Below are 23,913 nucleotides of genomic sequence, written 5' to 3' on the forward strand. Positions count from 1 at the left end.
TCTTTCCACTTCTTTACAAAGCCTTCTCTAATTCCAAGATTTCCTAAGTTTGCCCTTTTTTATGTTTCTATTGGAATGTGACTACAAAGGTTTCTCTGTGTAATTGTCTTTACCAAGCTTCATGTAATTTTTATCCATAAGTTTGAGGCCTAAGGGCAATTTCTGTACCCAGAGATACATTCTGAGGGCTTATTTCTTACTAAACAAGAGTAGCAATACAGTAGCAAATAAATATACTTCTGAAACCTCATTCCTATTCAAAACAAGCCTTTGAGTTCAATGTTCACATTCTCTGCTAACCTCATGCTAGGGTCAAGAATATTCTAAGAAAATTAGAAGACAGTACTGTACAGCAAAGAAGCCTTCTCAAGATCACTTCCAGGCTGCCAATTCTTTTTCAACAACTAAATCTACCTGAAAAACCTGAGCAAATCTTCTTATGTGGTATTTGAAGCAATATGGAAAGCCTCTTTACAGGTTGCTGTGCAAATGGAACAATCAATTAGCATGTCAGAGAAATTAAAGCATACTTAATCTTTGGGGAGGTCCTTTCACACTGAAAAGATTTTCAATTATAAAGAAGATACACCAAGCCAGGGGTCCTGAGGGCCATCTGTGTTAAACCAGTTAAATTAGTTAATAAACAAACAGTGAGCCTGGGAGCAAAGAATTAAGAGTATGAGACATCAGCAGTAATTATAACTCAAAACAAAGTGGATATTATTGCAGGCAAATTGTATTATTCTGTGTAATGAAGTTTGGAACACAAGTCATATCTGAGTGTATCAACTGCATTCACATATGTGTTTGAGAGCAACATTTGAACAATGAACATCTAGTGATTCCAGTTATTAAAAGAATCAAAAATAGAGTTGGCATAAGATGAGAATTAATACAGGCTATTGCAGAATGAGGTTGTAGACAGGCAGAGGTTGGTCTCTTCACCCAGGCAACCAGCACCAGAGCAAGAGGACACAGTCTCAAGCTGCACCAGGGGAGGTTTAGGCTGGATGTTAGGAAGAAGTTCGACACAGAGAGAGTGATTTGCCATTGGAATGGGCTGCCCAGGGAGGTGGCACCTCCATCACTGGAGGTGTTCAGGAGGAGACTTGATAGGGTGCTTGGTTGCATGGTTTAGTTGTTTAGGTGGGTTGGATGATAGGTTGGACACAATGATCTTGAAGGTCCCTTCCAACCTGGTTTATTCTATTCTATTCTGAAACACTAGAACTTTACTGTTCACTGAGTGAAAAGACCACAAACACTTGTTCTTAGGGTATTTCAAATAATGAACTTGTACTCACTGGTGCAGAGTTGTCCCTTGGTCCTCTGGATCTGACCATTCTACCCAGCACTTCTATGCCATTGGAACTTATGTTCCCTGCTGCATTAATGGTCTTCTCGCTCACTTGCTTGCAGTCAATTATAATTTTTGCCGTGGTCTTGCTTATAACGACATGCAACTAAGCAAAAGAAAAGAAAAAAATGCTCTACCACAGCACAATATTAATATTATATTAATCTATCAATAGTAAATAGTAATAATTAGATGCTTTAACATAAGATACATTCATTTCAAGGCAAAAGAGGGCATTTTTTGATACGAGCTTCTAACTCCATGATTGCTAATAATCCTCAGAAAATACTCCATAGCAAATAATCTAGATGACCTCTAGAGGTCCCTTTTAACCTGAATTATTCTCTGATTCTAATCTGTTTAATGAATTTAGCTTATTGTTCTGCTCAGGGAATATCTGCATACAAACTGGCACCTTACATTATTTATTCTGTAAGAAAATAATTTATCTCTGACAAAAGATCTACATGTTGTTCATATACCATCCAGATCCCTAAAGCCCCTTGATTGATGTTGTCAGGAGTCTTGTAGCTCAATTGGAAATGAATAAATGAAAAGCTGCTGTGAATTTGGCCTCCTGTGCCTTTTGAACATATGTATAGCAGTGATCATCATTCAAAGTGCAGAACAATTATTAGGATGAGAATTTGCTAAGGCCTTTCATATTCCTACAAAGCACAATTTAGGAATCAGAATTAAACCTTAGCTCTGACCTACCTTCCCCCTTCCTCCTCCATTGATTAAAAAGGAAGCACAGGATAGTTAAGCTCTCTAAATATTATCCCTCAACCCTCTCTTTTTTGTTTGTTCAGGGATAACAAAAAGAACCTTCCACAACAAATATGTGCTACAATCCCAGCTTTTGAAAAAAGTATTAGGAGAGAGCATAGCCCTTAAAATACATTTAAAAATAACAACTATGATCAAAAGAACGTGGGGTTGTGATTTTTTTTCCCCCTGAACTTTTTCTTTTCATTAAGTGACATTTCCAAGGCAAGTATTTTTAATCAGCTCTAACAAATAAGCACAAAGCACAGCATGAAAATCGAGCAAACCCCCTAAAATCTGTTAAATGTTAATTCAATACTGCAAAGAGTTAAGACAGTTTGGTAGGTGATTCTGAATATGAAAATGCTTTTCTTTTGGCAGTGGGTGACTGCATGAAAGATGATTTCAAACCATGACAAATTCCCAAGTCTTTATTAAGATTGCTCTTATTTTCCTATTCAGTACTACTAACCTTATGAAAACTCCCATAAAACATCTTCCTTATTTCAGGGCCTTCAAAAGTCACAGTCTGGAAATCTCCTTTGTAGTCATAGTTAAAGAATGTCAGAGTCTTACCACCATCTGTGCAAGAATAAAAAGAAGGGCTCTGTGTTCAAAGAAGAAAAGGCCTGATATATTTTGTGGTTGGAATCAATGATCTCAATGGTCTTTTCCAACCTAAATGATTCCATAATTCTGTGATTATTTGAAAGGGTCAATTTTGCCTTTAACAAAGACAACCCAGACAACCAAAGATGTCAGATCAAATGTTAGTAAAACACATTTCTAGGTGATATACTGAACTAGAAGTAAGAAGCTACCTCAGAGAAATCATCTTTCCTAGTTTGACAGGAAGGATGGGTCAGCAATTGCGAGTCTACCCCATCCACATCTGTCTGATCTTCCTCTCCCCCTAGTTCTCTGTGGGAAGAAAAGGAGGCACAGATCCTCAAGATAGCTAAATGCCTAATTCTCACCTATATGAAAGTGATGGATCAAAAAATTTCTAGGAAACACAGTTAAGTACTATTCTATTTCTTAAAAGTAGCTATAAAGAACAGTTACCATTATTGTGTACATCTTTTCAACAGTCAGTACAAAAACCTTCAAATTATAATCTATGTTTTACAGTTATGGAAGCTAAATAAAGCAGAAATTAAGAGTCATCAAAAGCTCACATCTCTAGATCTAAGTCTGCCATCCACCAGACTGCATTGCCCCTTCATATCCCATACTGTCAGTACCACTAGCATATATTAAGATAGTTTCTACACAAACTGGAGTCAGAGCAGTGGAAATTTTAAAAGCAAATGAGGAGCTCCCCTGCTTACAGTTCACATCTAGTACAGATCCTTGGATTTCATTATCACTGCTCCCAATTTAGAGCAGTGTACTTAAAATTTGACTCTAACTCCAAACTAAACTCAGTTTACTACATCTACAAAAGATTCAGTAGAGACTATCACCTTCCAGACTCAGGTAATCTGGGGGGCAGATTAAAACATCAGTAATAATAAATCTTGACGGAGAAAGAGTAATTCATATAAAGAAAAAGTCACTGAAAAGACACAAAATACATACTGTCTAAAATAACTCCAACCAGTGGCTCATATCCTTCATTTAAAATCTCCCAAAGAGCAAATGGCTCCTGAGGTGTGTCAGGCAGTATACGGAAGAGAAACGTAATGGTGTAATCAGAAGGGAGACCTTCAGGATGCAAATACCTGTAAGGAAAAGAAAAAATATTAAACTGAAACAAATATTAAATCTGGTGATTTACTAATCAGATATCCAATTAACATACTTTCTATTTCTGTGGAAATGAAGACTGAGAAGCACTATGAATACGTGCTTACAAAATCTGCTATTTGGCAACTACGGAAAGAAAATGGGAAGAGAGGAAAAGATGTCTTTTGCCTTTAAATTTACAAGAATGCTCTTGATTTTCTCACTCACTTGAAGATCAAATCAGAGGTCATTTTGAAGCAAAGCCTTTGTTATTGTCTGGTTTAACAGATAATGAAAACAGAAGTTGTTTGGAAGACCAATCTGCTTGGTCTCAATACTGCTACTAATGAATAGAAATCTCAGGAGTGACAGAGACTGTTAGAGGAAGCCTTATAAATTATAGGGAGCGTAGTTTATACATTTCAAAGCTGATATAAAAGAAAGTGAAGTCAAACCAGAGCACATACACAGAAATACAATCTGATCTCAAAGATTTTTTACAGAAGTGGAAGTCTGAAATATAAAAGTACCTCATTTCATGCCATTTCCCAAAATTTGCTATTTAATACTTACCTTTTAATTCAACCTTTCACTGTCAAATCCCAAAGTGGGACATTTGGACTAGTGTCTGAAATGACTGTCTTTATTTTGAGAATGGTAAGTACCTCAATTCCTTAAAATCATAGTAAAGGGATCTGAAAGGAGCCTGAAGAGGTTACTTATTCACCTTCTTTTCCCCAAATACAATCCATTTTATTCTGAAGTATTTCTAGCATACGTAAGATGTAGAGATGTGAATCATGTTGGAAAAGGAGTTAAATGTGATAAACAATCAGTATGTTCTGCACAGTGTCTGTAGATTATCAGGCATGATGTTACACTGCATGCTTTCCACAGAGAAGAGTGAGGGAACTGTGCAGGTCTAAGATAAAGCCCTGCAGCATGCCCACTGTACAAAGCTCAAATGAAAGAAAATTCAATAAGCAGGGCGAGGGGAACACAAGGTTTGGGGATAACACTAACTACATTCAGTGCACAGATGAGATGACAAAATACATGGTATTATTCAGACATACCTGTAGATCATCAAGAGAAAAGTACTCTCTGAACCATGAAAGGGAGTGAAAGCCTACGGAAGCAGTAAGGTTGGGCTGGGGTGGCAGCCAGAGAAGAGCACATAAATGCAGCAGATCCAATTAGAAGAAAGCAGAAAGGGAAAAGGAAGTGAGAAATGCTATTCTCAGGAAATTCCAATCCAGCTAGACTAAGGAAGAAAGAAGAAACACAAGGAATGTGAAACAGCTCCAAGTATAGCTCCAACTGGGATACAATAGGATAATTGCACAGACTAAGATAACATCTAATATAAACCCTAGAAGTAATTTCCCAATGTTCTTCTTCCTTACTAATCTCAGCTAATGAATACTTTTTGTTACATCCTCCCATGTTTAATTCAGCATGGCCACTGCCTGAGGTTATGAATATTTATATGTTAATACATACTTGGTAGGCTGAGATACCAAGGCATCCTTGTGCAGTCTGTAACATGGGTAAACGTTAAATGTACCAGGTTCCATTGAAACCCCTTCCACAGCTGAAAACTCCTTTTCAACCAAACCAAACAGTTCCATCATTTTGAATCCTGGAAGGTATCAAAACATACATTCTGTCAATTTCAATTAATACCTCATTACAGGAAATAGAACAAGGAAAAAAGCCAGTTGCATCAAAGAGTTTCATATCACCATCTGTTTAACAGCTGTTAGCATAAAGGGAAATGGTAAAAATCAGGCAATGAAAATAATTCCATAGATCAGTAACAGAAATTAACACTGTACCTGCAAAATTGTTGCCATCCTTAACTACCAATGGGCAAGCTGGAAAATAAGAAAATATATATTTAAGGATACAAGAGATGCTCCCCTGGGTCAGAACAATGGTCTACTCAGCCTAGGACTTTTGGGAATAAAGTAAGAAGAGATGCTGTTTAGGAAGGGCATGCAAACCTGGCAACTTTCTGCTTTATTCAGCTGATGCTACTCAGGATCCACAAGGATTGTAACAAAGATGTTAAGGGTATATCCCTGTGTTTTCCATATAATATCCTTTTATGAATCTGTTGTCTATGAATTTTTCTTAGTACTTCCATGAATCTGCCATCACAACCTCTTATGGCAACAAATTCTCTGTGCTCCATTAAAAAAACGTATGTCTTATACTGGGTTTTAACCAAGTGCTCCTTAGCCCTCTATTCATGAGCTTCTCCACCTTAACCCTCAGCACAACCTCCTTTACTTTAGCTGACCTTCCCTGTACCTTTCAAAAGCCACTGTAGCTTTCACGAGCAATAAAGAACACAATTGCACACAGTCCTTAATATGTGCACACACATTTTAAGTAGCTGTAAATTTGGTTAGTGTTCTTTTTCTGGCAGGGAAGAAAGACCATTCATCTCTTCCAAGAAAGATGCCCTGGAAAATCAGTAAACCATATGTAGGATATCAAACTTGGCACCCCATGATACTCATATTCAGAGATCACTTTTAGAACATAAGCACAATTGTCCAGTAAATGCTACTGTTGAGTATTTTCAGTGTTCAAAGTTCCCTCTACCACTGAGAGTAAAGTTTATGGTCAAAACCAAAGAACTGATGGGACACAAGCGAGTATTTGTGTTCACCAGAAAATAAAAGATACTTAAGTTTTTGTGACTAAATTCTGAACCACTAATAATATTTTAATGCTGGAATAACTTTTTGACAACCAGTGGATATATTCTGGATTTTTAAGCAGGCAATCCTTAATTGTATGGAATTTAGAACTTCATTTCGCTGATCTGATATGGAAATAATACCCAAGATACAATATCTGCAATAAATTATGTTGAAAAGATCAGGAATATCTCTTCACAGAGGGGAAAAAAAAAGTTACAACCCCCCCCCCCCCCCCCAGTGTTTAGCACTTGTTATTTTAGAAGCAAATACAAATCAAAATGTCTAACTTGCTGATGCAGTTTCACAAACAAAAGTGATCAGCTCGTCTTCAATCTTTGCAAAGGCGTCGAAGTCATCCACAAAGAAGACATGTCTTTCACTGGGCTTGCTGCCAATGTTAACTAGCTCTGAATAGTCAGCATCAGCTACTCCAATAGCAAAAAAGCTGAAACCTGGAAATAAAAAAAAAGACCATTCTTGTGAGTCATTTATTTAGAGAGTGGAAATACAAGATGAACACAACTGCATTTTGCACTGGCTCCTTTCCTGATTAAACAGAACAGTGGAAATTGTCTTTTTTGTCCTCTCTCAAAGAAAATTCAGGGCATGTAATCTAAAATAGAGGCAATACATTCTCTGTGACATCTCTCTTTTGGCTAATTATGCTTTATCAGTTAATTGAAGTCAATGCTTAGGTGTTTTCTTGATGACATGAGGCTGCTCAGTAGTCTAAAAGTTTTAGCATATGTTTGAATGCTTTTCTAATTTAATGCTATAACAGACACACAAAAATAATCCATGTGTCTGTATATCATAAATGCAAAGTGCAGAAATTCATTTTCCATAGGTCTTTTAGAGATTTTGTTCTTTGTCATGTATTAATCAGACTTTTCAAGCCACTGCTGCCTCATGTAGGAACACTGAAACAAATGCGTTCTCATTTCATCAGCAAATTAACTGCACTGGTTGAATCTGTTACCTATATTCTGAGCTATTATATTTCAAAATCTGATCCTGTCTTGAAAGATTTAAGTGAAACTGAAATTGTATACTATGTGTTTGAGGAACAGTAACCTAGCCAAAAGGTTTTCAACATTTTCCTTTCCATAAAAGAGAAAGAAAAAAACTTGTCTACATCAGGCTGCATATGGTTAAAGGACTATTCTTGGATGGTTCAGTCCCAAATTTAATCCTTTAAAGCAATATTATTTTTAATGCTGGATGAGGCTCAGGGGCATTCATCACCTTCTGTAGAGCCTATAGCACAACAAAACTTTGACAATGTATTATAACAATGTCTTTGTGGCTCATCCAAGATCAGGACCTCTTTATGCCAGCCTCCATCATAGATGCAAGTCAGTTCCTGCTCCAACTTATCTGCTGCTTGCACATACAGCATGCACAAAAGAAAATGGGACAGCAGAAGCATTTGTCCAGGGTGACAGATCCCAGACAGCAACTGAGCCCACTCCTCTCAAGGTTGTTGCCAGTGGATAAACTAACTGCAAGACTTACCTGAGATTTGACTATTTTTTGTTAGGCTTAGATACAGACTCCAATTAATTCAGAAATATGGGGGGCTCTTAATTGCTACTTAAAGCAAGTACTACTGTTTTGTGATATGATTTTATTTATGAAGGCACTGCACTCAGCATATAACAGGAATACAAGCAGGCAGCCAAGCTCAACAACTGCACTGGGTTTCAGCAGTCAGTAATACACACTGCTAACATCATAGCTGCCAAAGTCTAACTGCAAATAAAACCCCATAAACATAATTTCTTCTTAGATCTCACATAAAAAGGATGAGAGCTTTTTCCTCCCATTCTTTAGTTTTGTTCCATGCGGACACTGTGCCCTTTGGATTTTGAATCAAAGCTCAGTATGAGGCATTTCTACAACTAACCCAGTTGTTATGTTTAGGCTCACAAAACTATGTGGCTGTGTAAAGCTCGAAATTTGGGGCTTTAAAAAAATCACCCTAAAGGAAATTAATGTAGCATGAGAGCAAAGCAGAACCAGTAATAGAACACAAAAATGAACTTTCAGAGGACATCTTATACGAAAAACAAAACAGTTCTGTTTGGTGGTAACCACAAGAGCACACTTGATAGATGACAGCCCAGAATCTCCATGGCCCTAATTTTTTCATTGTGGCAGCAATTCCACTGATTATTATATGACTTTGGCACTGCCACCAAAATGAAAAGTAGCAGTATTAGTCACTAAAAATGTATTTTTTAATCCAGAATTGAACCATATCCTGGTGATATTCTCAGTCTCTCATCAACTGCTATTTTCTTTAAACCGGGAAATCCTCCTGGATCAAACTGCACCAGAAATAGTGTGGCTAGCAGGAGCAGAGAAATCATTGTGCCCCTGTACTCAGCACTGCTTAGGCCACACCTTGAGTACTATGTCCAGTTCTGGGTCCCTCAATTTAAGAAGGACTTTGAGACTCTTTAACCTGTCCAGAGAAGGGCAATGAGGGTGGTGAGAGGCCTTGAGCACAAGCCCTACAAGGAGAGGCTGAGGGAGCTGGGATTGGTTAGCCTGCAGAAGAGGAGGCTCAGGGGAGATCTTATTGCTGTCTACATCTACCTGAAGGGTGGTTGTGGCCAGGAGGGAGTTGGTCTCTTCACCCAGCAACCAGCACCAGAACAAGAGGACACAGTCTCAAGCTGTACCAGGGGAGGTTTAGGCTGGATTTTAGGAAGAAGTTCTTCACAGAGAGAGTTGTTAGCCATTGGAATGTGCTGCCCAGGGAGGTGGTGGAGTCACCATCCCTGGAGGTGTTCAAGATTGGACGTGGCACTTGGTGCCATGGTTTAGTAGTCACGAGGTGTTGGGTGACAGGTTGGACTTGATGATCTTTGAGGTCTTTTCCAACCTTATCGATTCTATGATTCAAACGTTAGCCTTATCTCATACCCACATTTGTGTAGTTACAATTAATGAGAAGAAGGAAAATATGAATAGTTCTGAAAACTACACATTTTACCATCTAGCTGCATTTCTCTGGAGACTTTGTTCACATCATCCTGTGATCGTCCATCAGTAATGACAACCACAACCTTTGGAATGCCCCTTCTCATGCCTGCCTCTCCAGTAAACAAGACTTCCCTTGCATGTTTGATGGCTTTGCCTGAAACAGAAAAAAATTGACAACATACTTACTTTCACTGTGACATAAACCAAATTTCTATGGGATTGGATATGCTTCTCACAGCATATGTTAGACATCAATGAAAAGAAATTGCTGGGTCCTGAGTAGTCTGTAAATTAGTGCATTCTGTAGTTGTTAGAGTCTGAGAAAAGTTTAATTCTGACCCTAACCTATGAAAATCTTTGACTACTTCAGGCATCTGTTTTGCAACCCAGAAAGTAAAGATCAAGAACACCGTGTGTGAGGAAAAGGTATTCTGTGCAGGTCAGAGAAAACAAAATCTCTGGGATTGCAGGGAAAAACTGACAGTGCCACTGAAGCATTTTCTTGAGTAAATGGAACATATCTGATTTTGTTACTACTCAAACAAGATGCAATGCAACAGCTGCAAGAAATTTCTGTGCAGTCTGAGAACAATAAAACATAGGTTTCCAACTAAAACAGATTTTAATCCTTTTAGCACTCATGTTTAATTTCTTCACCTGAAAGAGCTTAAGTGATTAATTGATTAATTAAAAAGTAAATATATGCAGTTAACAGACATCTTCCCCCAGCTCAGTCTTACATATAACATTGAGGCATAACTATCTTGGTTTATACCCAAAACAGATCTGCTACTCTGCAAGCTCCCTCCCACCTCCATTCCCCTTCCACTTTTCCATGTCAAGCTGATTTCATATTATTCCGCATTTCACTTTACACAATCCCCAGTCATTCACTTCTGCCTAGCTGCCTTGATCCCTTCTTCCCTGATCCTTGCCATCACTGTTGGCTAGAGGGGTGAATATCCAGCAGCAGTGGCTGAAAGATGTAAACTGCACATTATGGAAAACTTTCTAACTTCACAGTCCAACTTTTCACCTCCAATGTGGAGATAGCATGTTCTCACTGATTTTACACTGACAGATAAAACTGTCTTCCCAATGGAAACAAAATTATGCACAGAGTAGCAGAGAGAAAATATGCATCATTATCATAACCTTTCTCACCTGTTTTTGTATTTCCTCCTTTGTAGGCTATTTGCTGAATAGCTTCAAGAAGAGTCTCTTTTGTTTTATATGCATTCAGTTTGAATTCTGTCCTGGGATCATCACTGAACTGAATTATTGCCACCTACGTACACAGAAGATGTGGTCATATTAAAGTACCACCCAAAGTAACTGAATCAGCACATAGACACCAAGGATTTAACTTGTAATTTTTCTTCGTTCTTAAATTGAAGACAGAATTATTACTTTTTTTTCTCTTTAAGAAGCTTTCACCAAAATTCAATTTCACTCTCTGTAGCCTTGGCAGCCATTTAATACTTTCTGGTTTCATTTTGCAGCAAACAGGATGAGAAAAGTAATACCCACTTTGGCAAAAAGCACTCTCAGTTGAGCCCAAAAGCAAAATCCGAGTTACAGCTGCTCACAGTTATACATATACAGAGCTGCAGGGACTTGATTCAGTCTCCACAAATTAATAGCTGCACATAAGTAACTTAAGTTAGGCAGTAATACTGAAGCAAGTTAAGGAAAGATGCAAGAACATATTCTGAAATATTGCCTTTCCCAAATACTATGCTACAAGCATCCAGACCTTGTGTATCAATACTGTACACTAAATCCCCACAACTCACAAAGCAGATATTGAAATTCATATTCTGTAAATGGTATCCCTGATGTACAATGCTGCTGGAGCAGTCAGATCAATTCCCACTGCTGTCAGATTAGGGATGGAGGTGGAATAAAAAATAAATAAACCCAGTTTGGAGAACACACTGGGAGCGAGCTTTAGCACACTGAAGGGCTGCCAGCATGGGTGAGCATCTGCCAGGCCCTCCTGGCTTTTCCTGCAGCCATTCCAGAGAGAAATCCATCAGGACAGTTAAGCTTAAACTTGTGCTTAAGTTTCTGGATACCCATGGACTATATTCTGGGAAAGTATCTCTATAACAAGAAACCATAAAAGCTTAGGATTCTTTCACAGTCTCAAGCTGTGCCAGGGGAAGTTTAGGCTCGAGGTGAGAAGAAAGTTTTTCACTGAGAGAGTTGTTAGCCATTGGAATGGGCTGCCCAGGGAGGTGGTGGAGTCACCATCCCTGGAAGTGCTCAAGAGGCGATTGGATGTGGCACCTGGCACCATGGTTTAGTAGTCATGAGGTGTTGGGTGACAGGTTGGACTTGATGATCTTTGAGGTCTTTTCCAACCTTACTGACGCTAAGATTCTAAGGTTTGAACAAGTTAAAAATTATTTTCAATGAGTTTGCAAAATGATTTTATTTCCACCACTGTAGATTCTGCAGACCATGTGGCTTGAAATAATTGCACCTTTAAGTTTCCTTATCAATACCATTTTTAGCTTCTTTAGAAATAAACACCACACTGAGTACCAACTCACATCACAACCAACATTAACACAACTTAAATGTCATTAGAATGATTCAGGGGAATCTGAAATGCTAGTCAGCCTTCATGCTAGCAAAATTCATATCACAAATTGAGCCATGTGCTGGGAATAGAAGATGATAATGACAAAAAAAGGTGTCCTAAAGCAGATGATATTTTCAAAAGAACTGTGAAATGATGCCAATTACTTCTTGATTCATTTCACTTCTGGTGCTAGCCTGAAAATACCCTGTCAAGTCCATGTGCTTTCCATCTCTTTACACACTGAGTACCTGTGTTCCATCAGGCCCAATCTTATCCAAAGCTCCAACAGTGCTATAGAGAAAGCTAATTATTTTATTGAAGTTGTCATCTCCGATACTCCATGACCCATCCACCAGGAACGCCAGGTCAGCTTTGGCTGCTTTGCACACTGAGAAAGAAAAGCAAGTATTCTGGAATTAGAGCAATGCCTCAACATCTCATGAAATCTTATAAATCACTTTGGAAAATGCAAGTGACATGAATAGCCCTCGTGTAATGTCAGTTAATAATGGTTTAGCAAATAGACCTGTTGGCATTGATTTCAGTTCAGGTGTAGAACCAGCTGGACTCTGCAAGCATGGTCTGCACTGACAGATCCCATCACAGAATATAGTTCAAGGCCATAATGGGTCTTTAAATGGTTCTTTTTATTTTTATTTAGGTTAAGTGAAGTCACACATGACCTTGTAGAATCCCAGACTCCATTAAGCAAGATGAGAGAATCTCAAGTGTGGATGTTCCCAGTGGAAAACCAGTCCATTCACAAAGGAGGTGGTGGAGTCGCCATCACTGGAGGTGTTCAGGAGGAGACTTGATGGGGTGCTTGGTTGCATGGGTTAGTTGATTAGGTGGTGTTGGATGATAGGTTGGACACAATGATCTTGAGGATCTCTTCCAACCTGGTCTATCCTATCCTATCCTATCCTATCCTATCCTATCCTATCCTATCCTATCCTATCCTATCCTATCCTATCCTATCCTATCCTATCCTATCCTATCCTATCCTATCCTATCCTATCCTATCCTATCCTATCCTATCCTATCCTATCCTATCCTATCCTATCCTATCCTATCCTATCCTATCCTATCCTATCCTATCCTATCCTATCCTATCCTATCCTATCCTATCCTATCCTATCCTATCCTATCCTATCCTATCCTATCCTATCCTATCCTATCCTATCCTATCCTATCCTATCCTATCCTATCCTATCCTATCCTATCCTATCCTATCCTATCCTATCCTATCCTATCCTATCCTATCCTATCCTATCCTATCCTATCCTATCCTATCCTATCCTATCCTATCCTATCCTATCCTATCCTATCCTATCCTATCCTATCCTATCCTATCCTATCCTATCCTATCCTATCCTATCCTATCCTATCCTATCCTATCCTATCCTATCCTATCCTATCCTATCCTATCCTATCCTATCCTATCCTATCCTATCCTATCCTATCCTATCCTATCCTATCCTATCCTATCCTATCCTATCCTATCCTATCCTATCCTATCCTATCCTATCCTATCCTATCCTATCCTATCCTATCCTATCCTATCCTATCCTATCCTATCCTATCCTATCCTATCCTATCCTATCCTATCCTATCCTATCCTTACCCTAAAGTCTACAGAACCTAATGGTTGCTTCTAACTCCACTATTTAGGAGCAACACAGGTATCCCCTCATCTCATCTTATTCCAGCATGTTCTTATGCAAAATGCCCTGCAGAGATATATATCTGCTCACACCAGTGGCTCACTCTCCCATAGGAAACAAGAGTCCTCAATGTGCTACAGAATCCAAGTATTTCACTTGGTGTCTGAAATAGTCTCAAAGCAAAGTTAAGTTTTGCAACATAGTTCATCTTGAAAAAAAAAGTTCATCTGAATCCAGAGAACAGGACAGGAAGATATGTAAATTATTTCTCATTTTCTGGTGATTATTCCTTGAATTAAAAAACTGAAATAAACCTATTGCCATGCAGTTCTAAAGCACATACACAAGATCTTTTTCCCCCTGTATTATGGACAAAATTCTCAACTATTATGTCAATTTCCAACGAGGCTGGTGAGAGGCCTTGAGCACAAGCCCTGTGAGGAGAGGCTGAGGGAGCTGGGATTGTTTAGCCTGGAGGAGGTTCAGGGGAGACCTAATTGCTGTCTACAACTACCTGAAGGGTGGTTGTAGCCAGGATGGGGTTGGTCTCTTCTCCCAGGCAACCAGCACCAGAACAAGAGGACACAGTCTCAAGCTGCACCAGGGAAGTTTAGGTTGGAAGTGAGGAGAAAGTTCTTCACAGAGAGAGTTGTTAGCCATTGGAATGTGCTGCCCAGGGAGGTGGTGGAGTCACCGTCCCTGGAGGTGTTCAAGACGGGATTGGACATGGCACTTGGTGCCATGGTCTAGTAGGCATGAGGTGCTGGGTGACAGGTTGGACTTGATGATCTTCGAGGTCTTTTGCAACCTTGTTGATTCTACGATTCTATGATTTGATCCACTAACTTCCAAGTTGACAGACTTGACCCTCCCACAATAACACTTCCCTCACAGAAACGTTTATGAGACTTTGTACAAAATGCTACATGTTCAAATGATAAATAGAAGGAAGCCTCCATTTCAGGAGTGAAGAGACTGAACATGTCCAACAGTCTTCCTATCACCTAAAGTAGATATATTTTTTAAAAATCATGGTGCTTCAGAAGTTTAGTTACACTAGGATGTCTGCTTTGGATGCAAAATATGCATGGTTTAGGAGTTCTGGAAAAACAAAATCTCACATATATTAACTCTCCTCTCTTTCAACAATACAATCATGATGTCAGATTTTCAGCTCATCAAATTTAAGCCAGCTGCCTTAACAGTGTTCCTGTAGCAAATACATTTTGAAACCTGATCCCCACAGGCCTAAAATAGTGGCAGAAGCAGAAAAACATTGCATCAACACCTCAAAATCATTATAAACCCACACAGGCAACACTTACCCTCTTTTGCAGGAGGGATTGTAGGTGGTGGTGGTGGTGTTGAAGGTGTTGTTGGAGGTTGAGTTGGAAATGGTACTGGAGAATAAAAGGAAGGAATAATTACAAAATAATGCTTAAATACCCAGTATATTTTATGTAACCATGGGAGGGTTCACTTGAAGAGAAAGATTATAACTATTATTTGCCCTAAAAGAAAGCATTGTGGTGTTTAGTAATATTGTAGGAGAAGACGGGTATCACTAAGATGGAAAATGAGCTTGAAGATAAAAAGATCCTGTTCATCCTGTTCAAAATACTGTTTTGGAGTATTTTGAGCTCATGAGAGAAGGACCTTGCCTTCATAAAAAGCTGTAAGGGATTTTCTTGACTGTCCTGTGTTATTGAGAATTGTATTATAAAGGTTGACTTGTTTGTTTGCTTTAAAACCCCTAAGTAGATAGGTTTCAGGGTCCCATTTAACTGTAAATTACTCAGACACTGGTAAAATTTTACTGAATAATGAGCTGTAGGATACAAAGCTTCATTTTTCTGGATTTTTTTTCATTATTTTTGTTTATCAAAAGTCACAGATTTTCAGAGTTTCCCCTAGAAGGCCTTTTTCTGAACAAAGCTAAACCATTCTCCATTTCACCCTCATTAAGAAGCCAAATACAATCAATGCCTGAGTCTTTACATACTAATACACAGAAGTAATGGAAGAGTCCTGCACCTCTATGGAGGAGTCACAATGTAGTTAGAGAATTAAAAACTCATCTAAAGCAAACTGTGTAGGAGTAGGATGTCTGTGGGGAAACCACAAAACACAAGAGGCATCCAAGCATCATCACTGCTGGCCGAACTCTGATCTCTGTTACTCACGTGTTGTCTCCATGATGCTTACAGCAGGGCCCTCTATCTCCTGAAGCTGCGTATGAACACTGATTCTATATTCAGTTCCAGGTATCAGCTCAAAGAAACAATGTCTAGGTGTCCCTCCACCAAGATTTACTTCTCGCTTTTTCCCATCTGTAATTGTAAAACAAACCATTAAAACATTTCTTTACTGTTTTATTGAATTATGTAATTACACTCTGAAATAAACTGGGACATAACAGCAGCTGAAAGACAAGTGGTTGATGCAAATTAACAAACTACATGCTCCCTTATTTCTGGAAATATATCTCTGTGCAGAGGTCTCAATAACATTTCATCCTTCATGCTAAGTAGGAGCTGAGGAATGTGTCAGACATCTGCAGGAAAAAAGAATTTCACCCCATGCACTGAAGTTAATAAAAATCACTGATGCTGTCATCAAGAGGCTTTGGATATGGTCCTAAACTATCAGAGTCTAATGAGATATTGCTGCATTATATAATTCTACTGAATCCTTTGTCTATGCCTCTGTTTCTCACAGTCTGCAATGTGCTTAGTAATTGCAAGAGACTGAACTAGATATTGTACTCCAGCTTCCACTAGTAACCACTAAATCAGTTGCTTACAGTGTAGTATTTAAAGGGTTCTACCAAATTCTGAATTGGAAAACATGCTGTCAACAGAAAAAGCCCAGGTAGTGAAAACAGCATGAGGCATTTCTTAATAGTAAGATCTTCAGCACAGTTAATAATATGCAGCAGAAAGGAGTGAAATAGAAGCAACTAAGCTCACATTTTACAGAATATGTACAAGAATTGTGAAACAGTCACTCACTGCCAAGAAAGGCACCTGATGCTTATCAGAAGGTGTTACAGTGGTATAAAAAGAATCGATCACAAGACACACACCCAATCTGACAATCAAAACTCTTCATGGCAGATGTTAATAAGAAGCAATTATTCACACTTTAGCTCAGTTCTACTCATATTTAGGCTCTTTTGGCTCAGTTAAAACAATTCTGGCAGTTCTATATGATGAAAGCAGAATATTGGCTAGCTCCCAAATGAGAAGGCAATCTGTGCTGTCTTGTGCTAGCCAAGATCTCTGCTTTCTGAACAGCTTGTCTGTATTCCATGCCTTCAAATAAACCATATCACCACTTGCTTGCCACTCCACAGAAAGGTCACTGTTTTGTTGCAACCAAATTCATTTTATTTTTCATGATACCTTTGATAGATCCCATTAAATGTTATTAACTGAACTTCTCTCAAGTTATCCAAGCTTTCAATTTGTGGCCAATCAAAACATATCTCTAATGGGGCTAAGAGAGTTAGCAGGCACAAACAGTGACTTCTTCATAACTTCTTCTGGCTACACCTGAGAATCAGTGAGATGGAAGAGGCTGTAATTCACCTTCTACATAGCCAGTGCTAAAAGCATCAAGATAACATGTGTTGCCACATAAAAACATCTCATGTTCATCCAGATGAGTAACATTACTGTAAGTTATAATTAATAATCAACAGAATGAGAACAGACTAAACTGGACACCGTTCTGACTCTGTAAGTGAACATGGTCTGGATCCAATCAGAGTTTTCCCTACCTTTCTCCCTTCCTCTCATGCCCATCCTAATCCTAATGAGCCATTACCGATGGTTTATGTATAATATTTGATGTATTCAGTTCATCCTTTATCCATCTACTGTCCCTCACACCAATGAAAAGTTCAATTAATCGCTGTTTTCTACTGATAGATAAAACTCCCTCCTATAAAAAGGACAAGTTATCAACATCTTTTAGGTATTAAAAGGACAGGAATGCTACTTCTACCCCTGAAACTCTTCCACAACTCTTTTCTGTCCATCATTTCCAATATTTCAGAAGTCATTCTATAGGTCTGAGTGCAAACAATTTCTAAGGTTATGCAATTCCGTTCTCTGGACTAGGCTGCAGCTGCATATCAAATGATTTAGTAACTTACCCACAAGTGATTCTATAACTACCCTGTATGCAGTTGCATGCCTGTGAAGCTGCCACTGAGCACAGAGGCTGGTCATGCGGACTTGGTAAGAGTCCAAATTTGTCACACCCAGGTCCACTGAAAATTAAATGCCAAAAAATTAGATTTACACCCCTAGTAAGGCACACAAGGAATGAAAAGAACAGGAAACACTGCTAAAACTTCACTTACTACAAATAATTGTAACAATACCATGACAACAGTAGCATTTTTGTCATAATCTAATTTCAAATTGAGCTTCAGATATAGAAGGACTAAATTATATTTTATTATATGTAGGGAGCTCAAAAAAAATTATGAAAGACTAAAGACTTTCCATTAAGGAAATTTGTATCTGTGACTAGGTGGTAAATAAGTTTGGGTGATAAATAACATCTGCTTTATGACCCCTGTCTTGCTACCATCCAGTTACTATAAAGCCTGATGCAGTCTGATTCAAGATAAAGAGACTTTAGTTTCAGGAAAGCAAATTGCACACGACTGAGAAAGTCGTCCACAGGAAAATTCATTCAGGGAGCTGCACAAAGCCACACTTAGAGCAGAAAAAAAAAGCCCATAGAGATCTGAGCAGCATGAAATCATTCTTACAGGTTTTGGCTACGCCTGTTAAGGCATCACTGAAGCCTGTTGAGTATGAAGCAAATACTTTAACATTGTACTCAGTTCCACTGAAGAGATTCAGAATGAGAATGGTATTAATATCATCCCCTACGAAGGTCTCCAACGCAGGACCAGGAACTGCAAAAATATGAAATAAGTAATCATTTACTCATTGAATTCAGAGGTAGATAAAACAAATCTTAGGACACATCCAAAATTACATCTGCCCTTTTCTGCCCATCATACACAAAAATAAAGACACTCTGCTCGATCCTTGCATAGAAAGAAGCCACAACACACTTGGGAAATTCAGCAGTGGGATTCATTAGGGCAGGGCTAGACACTGGCATCTGTTAAGACCCTTTCATTCTGCTTCAGTGACTTACTACTGCCCTAAATAGGCAGCCAGAGATCTCCTCAGTTTGATGGTGTGCCAGGACCAACGGGGGGGACAGCAGATGCCAGCCAGCAATACAGTCCCTAAGGGTTTCTTACACAACAGCATCATTTAACATTGTGCAAAAACGATGATGAAAAGGGAAAGGAATAAAACCTTTCCAAATCAAAACTGCAAACAGACTCTTTGTCACCTCTCTGTTGTTCTTGGTACACTGCAGGAAATAGGCAACAGCATTACCTTTGGACAGTATTTACATCCTTTAATGGTCACATATTTGTGTTTTACTCTGAGGACTGTGTTTTCCTAAAGATATTTAAAGGAGTTCAGGTGCCTCATCTAGCTGCAACGTGCAGGTGGGCAAATGATGTAGCACAGACAAAATGGGCAATGAGTAAAACGTCAAGTTTTGGGGAGGTGTAGAGAGGCAGCAAAGGTCAAGGAAACTGAAACTTTGTATTAAGGGGAAGGAAGTTGATAAATAGAACAGAAAAGGAAGGAATAGGAAGAGAGCAAATATAGTCTCTGAAATACATAGAGCCATGGTAAAAAGACATAAAAGGCCAAACTGAAAGAGTTGGGTTTGATCAGCTTAAAGACAGGACGTGTAAGGGAGAATCTTACTGCTACCTAAGGGAAGAAAGTAGAGAGGACAGAGATGAAATGTCTTCTGAGACAAACAGAAAGATAGTAAGAATACAGACAAAACTTGCAACATGGGAAATTTTGAGTACTGTATTTTAAGAAAGACAATTTCACAGTAAGGATAGTCAACAACTGGAATAGATGCCTAGAAAGGTTTTGCAATCTCCATCCTTGGAGGTATTACAAACTTAACTGGACAAGGTCCAGTGAAACCTGTTCCAAGTTGGCCATGTTCTGATCAGGGAGTTTGACCAGATGATCTCCAGATATTTCGTCCAACCTGCATCATTCTGTCACTACAAAACGTTCATACTCAAAATGTGTAACACCTCAATTAACAGCACTTTCAGGGATGTAACAGCAACTGTTGCCAAATTCAGCAAAAGATGATACCAAGACATTGCTAGGTGAAAACCAAACATTATAAAAAAAATATCAGATTAAAAACTCACTGTTAATAGGTTTGTAGACAATTCTGTAGCCCAGTGTTGTTGATGGTGGGGCATCCCAACTGAGGCGCAATCTGTTGTACCATTCATCAGAGACCCGTAAATTTCTGGGAGCAGAGAGGGGTACTAAAACCAGAAATCAAATGGAGCTTTTACAAGTTTTTCTCATACAAGCACATGCATAAAACTCAACACATCCACATGAAAAGGATGTGGTATACAGTGCTCTCAGACTTGCAGGTAGAAATGCCAGAATGAAATTCTTTGATCAAATTCTTCCCTGGCATTACATCGGTGGATTAATGTCAATAGATTTTAGGAAGTAATACCAAGTTATACCTAGGATTAATTATAAACTTTACTGAGCAAACAATGGCTTTTCAAATTAATTACCAGCTTTGTTCCTACAGTTTAAGAATGTAAGACAATTCACAGACAATTATTTCTTATTGATGGTTTCTTTCAACCCAAGTGCACTACAGCTTCAATGTATAAATCATGCTCTTGTGAACAGCTAATGCATTCAAATAGAATCAAAGGAATGATTTACAAGTGTTTTAAGTGTCTGCACAAATAGCATGTCAATGTAGGCAGAAATTATGTAAATTAGGAGAATTATTCAATAAAATTCTGCTATCATGACTAGCAGTGCACAATGAGATGATTTTTCACCAATGTACAGTAGAGAGGGAACTTAAGCTACAGCTGAGTAATCTTTTGGCACTTGGTCAGAACTCTAGAGATAATCCAATCTCTTTTATAAAAAGTTCAGCAGCATTTTTAATTACCTTTAGGAAGTAATGATCTCACACAAAAGAAAACCCAACAGTACAATGCTTGGTTTGATACTATCCCAGCAGGCATTGTTTACTTTGTTTTCAGCATTGTCCTTGGTGAGCTATCTATCAAGGGCTTACCAGCTTTATTACTCCACAAGTTTATGCAAACTCAGAGTATTTGAATATTAAAAAATACTATTTGTCAGTTAGAAGGAATCCACTCTATGAATCAATGAACTGAGGTTAATATAAAGCCTGAGTCATATAAGTCATGCAAAATAAGCCCATATTTTACTAAAATAAACTACTACAGACAAGGAAAAAAGGCCAAAAGAGAAAAGTCTTTCTTCGTGCATACACTGGCCAAAGACAAGCAGACAGTGTGTACTTACAAGTTTTGCCTGGAGCTGAGACACTGACTCCTTCCCCATCAGAATAGATGGGTGTGATGGTGACTTTGTATTCTGTATCAGATAGCAGAGGCTGAAGCAGAACAGAGTTTTGTCTCCCAGGCACCATTACCTGGATGGTCAGAAAAAAAGAAACAATCAAAATAGGCCAAAACCTATTTTTATCTTGCAAGAAAAGCTCTCACTTGTTTTCACACTCCAGGATACCTTCAAAACACTTCCAAGTTTGGCAAGAGATACACAGAAGGAAACTAATCTAGTGCACCCAGGTGCTGGGACTTGTCAAAAAAAGTACTTAATTCATTGACCAAACCTGGACAAAACCACCTAAACACATGTCCACGAAAAATCCCCATGCTTCCATACATATGCTCAAAACACACATACCAAGTTTCTGAAAAATCAATAACCAACTTCTTTATGTTTTTTTAGGGAGAGAAGATGCAAGGACTGAGAAGTCTCTTTTCCACATGTGCACATCAGAGATCTTCTACAGAGTAATATAGTTTTCAGTAGTGACAAGCATTCTTGGCTTTCAGAAAGAGAAAAAATGTGATGCATTTACTATGTACAGCATGCCCCGGAACATGCATACAACTTAGGGCTTGACTCTTGTGCAGTGAAAAGTATTTTATGACATTTTCTAGTCCCTGATTTTCAGCCAATTGCAAGGATTAGAAAGCTTATCAATATTTTTATGCAAAGGGAGGAGTAACTTACATTTATATCACTGCAACCACAGCCAAAAATCTTCAGCATCCACCACAGAACTGTCATGCTTTACTATATTTAAGCCCAAATTCCACAAAACTTTTGGGTTCTCTTTAAGAGATGTACTTAAGACATGTCCCTGCCCATGGCAGGGGGGTTGGAACTAGATGATCCTTGTGGTCCCTTCCAACCCTGAATGATACTATGATACTATGATAAACACTCCCCTAAAAATTGAACTACTGTGTCAATTTATTGACACCTGTGTTGGACCTCTCAGTTGCCTGAAGCCACATGATAGAACCCATTCCTTCCATTTTACATGTGCTTACATGTAAGTACAATCTTGCATCACCCCTTATTCACTAAAGTAGTTATGAATGTGATTAATGTCAAAGGTGAAGCACATGGTTATTCTGGTTGCTGAACTGTGACCAAAGATATTAAGGCCTGAGAGTATACTTAAAATAATTTGCAGAATTAGAGCCAAGATACCTACCTAATCTTACAAACTTGTAATTGTCTTTAATGAGCTTTTGAGTCAACTAATATCCTCCTGATAGAATCTGAATACCTTTCCTACAGTTTTAATTTCCCTTTAAAATAATAGTTGTTGAATACTAAAGCAGAACTATATATCATCCAACTGAATTTGATGAAGCTTCCCAGAGATGAAATCTAGCATCTGAATTTCAGAAAGTGTGGTTTATTGTTGAAGGAACAGCACAGTTTGTGCCACTGTGTTGTGCAAGTTTGCCGCTGTATCGTAGACTACAATATGATAATGTTGAGGTAAATTCAGAACGCATCTTTTCCAGTCCAAAAGCAAACCAACTTGTTGAAAAATTCATTTTATCATAGTATCATAGTCTCAGTCAGGGTTGGAAGGGACCACAAGGATCATCTAGTTCCAACCCCCCCTGCCATGGGCAGGGACACCCCACACTAGATCAGGCTGGCCAGGCTACATAAAAAATCATTTTCTACCCAGGTCTCATAAAAGATGAATGAAAGCAAAACTAAAAAAGACCAATGCATATTCTTCTAGAAAGAAAAGATCTCCAACTAACTTGTCTTTTAGCTATGACTTCTTTAAACATTTGTGTGACCGGACTACGATCTCATATTTGACTGCAGTTGCTTGCAGTGCAGCAGGTATTATATGATTAATAATTTTGAAGTTCAGTCTCAGAGTAATAGCAAGTATGATTTTTTTTACTAAGAGCAACAGAAATGTCATGTAAGGAGGCATTATTCCTTAGCAATTATTAAATAAACATTTTAAGCTTATGAAGCCGTTCACAAAATCCACCCAGACAATTCTTACCACTTCCTCAGCACGATCACCTTCCGCAGTGAGGTAGGTCACTCTGAACTGCTGAACATTGTAATCTGAAATGTCCCATGTCACACTCAAACTTGAGGTTGTTTCGTCATCTATAACAAGGTTTCTGATTCCTGTTCGAAAAACTACAGCCAAAAATAACTTGAGTAGTATTTTCACAACTCCATTTTTAGATTCAAGATTTCATTAAGTATCACCAGGTAGCTGTAAGCTCCTCTGAAGTTACAGAGGATGTGCACATCCATGGTAGGGCAAATCCATGCAGTTCAGTCATGCTTGAGCTCAGTAACATAAAAACTTGACCCATTTAATAAAATTATAGTTATTCTATACTGCCATTAACATACATTACCCCATCTTCTTTGTTTAAATCACTCAGTTTATGGAGTTTCAGAATAATCAAAACTCCACAGCAGCAAGAATGCTACAGAAGAGAAACAGTCCCAAATTTTTGATCCTTGAAAGTCAGATTTCTAATTCCAAGGAAAACAAACAGAATCCTCAACACTAAGCAAAATAATTAAGTTTCCAAGCTTGTATTTATGAGGTGAAAGAGGAGAGAGAGAG

General features: G+C 38.4%; 1 protein-coding gene across 8 annotated transcripts in view; it reads right to left on the bottom strand.

Moving 5' to 3' along the window:
* COL14A1 (collagen type XIV alpha 1 chain) overlaps nucleotides 1-23,913 on the bottom strand; it is a 103,968-nt gene that overhangs the window by 29,881 nt on the left and 50,174 nt on the right. For all 8 annotated transcript variants that reach the window (XM_068158630.1, XM_068158628.1, XM_068158631.1 and 5 more), the window contains 16 exons: nucleotides 23,329-23,471; nucleotides 21,273-21,402; nucleotides 20,105-20,227; nucleotides 18,599-18,748; nucleotides 17,972-18,088; nucleotides 15,996-16,142; nucleotides 15,138-15,212; nucleotides 12,397-12,536; nucleotides 10,723-10,846; nucleotides 9,569-9,712; nucleotides 6,855-7,019; nucleotides 5,692-5,730; nucleotides 5,357-5,495; nucleotides 3,707-3,849; nucleotides 2,598-2,707; nucleotides 1,305-1,463 (listed from right to left, as the gene is read on the bottom strand). In XM_068158630.1, the coding sequence (XP_068014731.1) occupies nucleotides 1,305-1,463; nucleotides 2,598-2,707; nucleotides 3,707-3,849; nucleotides 5,357-5,495; nucleotides 5,692-5,730; nucleotides 6,855-7,019; nucleotides 9,569-9,712; nucleotides 10,723-10,846; nucleotides 12,397-12,536; nucleotides 15,138-15,212; nucleotides 15,996-16,142; nucleotides 17,972-18,088; nucleotides 18,599-18,748; nucleotides 20,105-20,227; nucleotides 21,273-21,402; nucleotides 23,329-23,471 (2,048 nt within the window). The remainder of the gene's footprint in view (nucleotides 1-1,304; nucleotides 1,464-2,597; nucleotides 2,708-3,706; nucleotides 3,850-5,356; nucleotides 5,496-5,691; nucleotides 5,731-6,854; nucleotides 7,020-9,568; nucleotides 9,713-10,722; nucleotides 10,847-12,396; nucleotides 12,537-15,137; nucleotides 15,213-15,995; nucleotides 16,143-17,971; nucleotides 18,089-18,598; nucleotides 18,749-20,104; nucleotides 20,228-21,272; nucleotides 21,403-23,328; nucleotides 23,472-23,913) is intronic.

Source organism: Melanerpes formicivorus, unplaced genomic scaffold (assembly GCF_026170545.1).
Source record: "Melanerpes formicivorus ecotype bairdi unplaced genomic scaffold, bMelFor1.0.p_v2 SCAF_40, whole genome shotgun sequence".
NCBI lineage: Eukaryota > Metazoa > Chordata > Aves > Piciformes > Picidae > Melanerpes > Melanerpes formicivorus.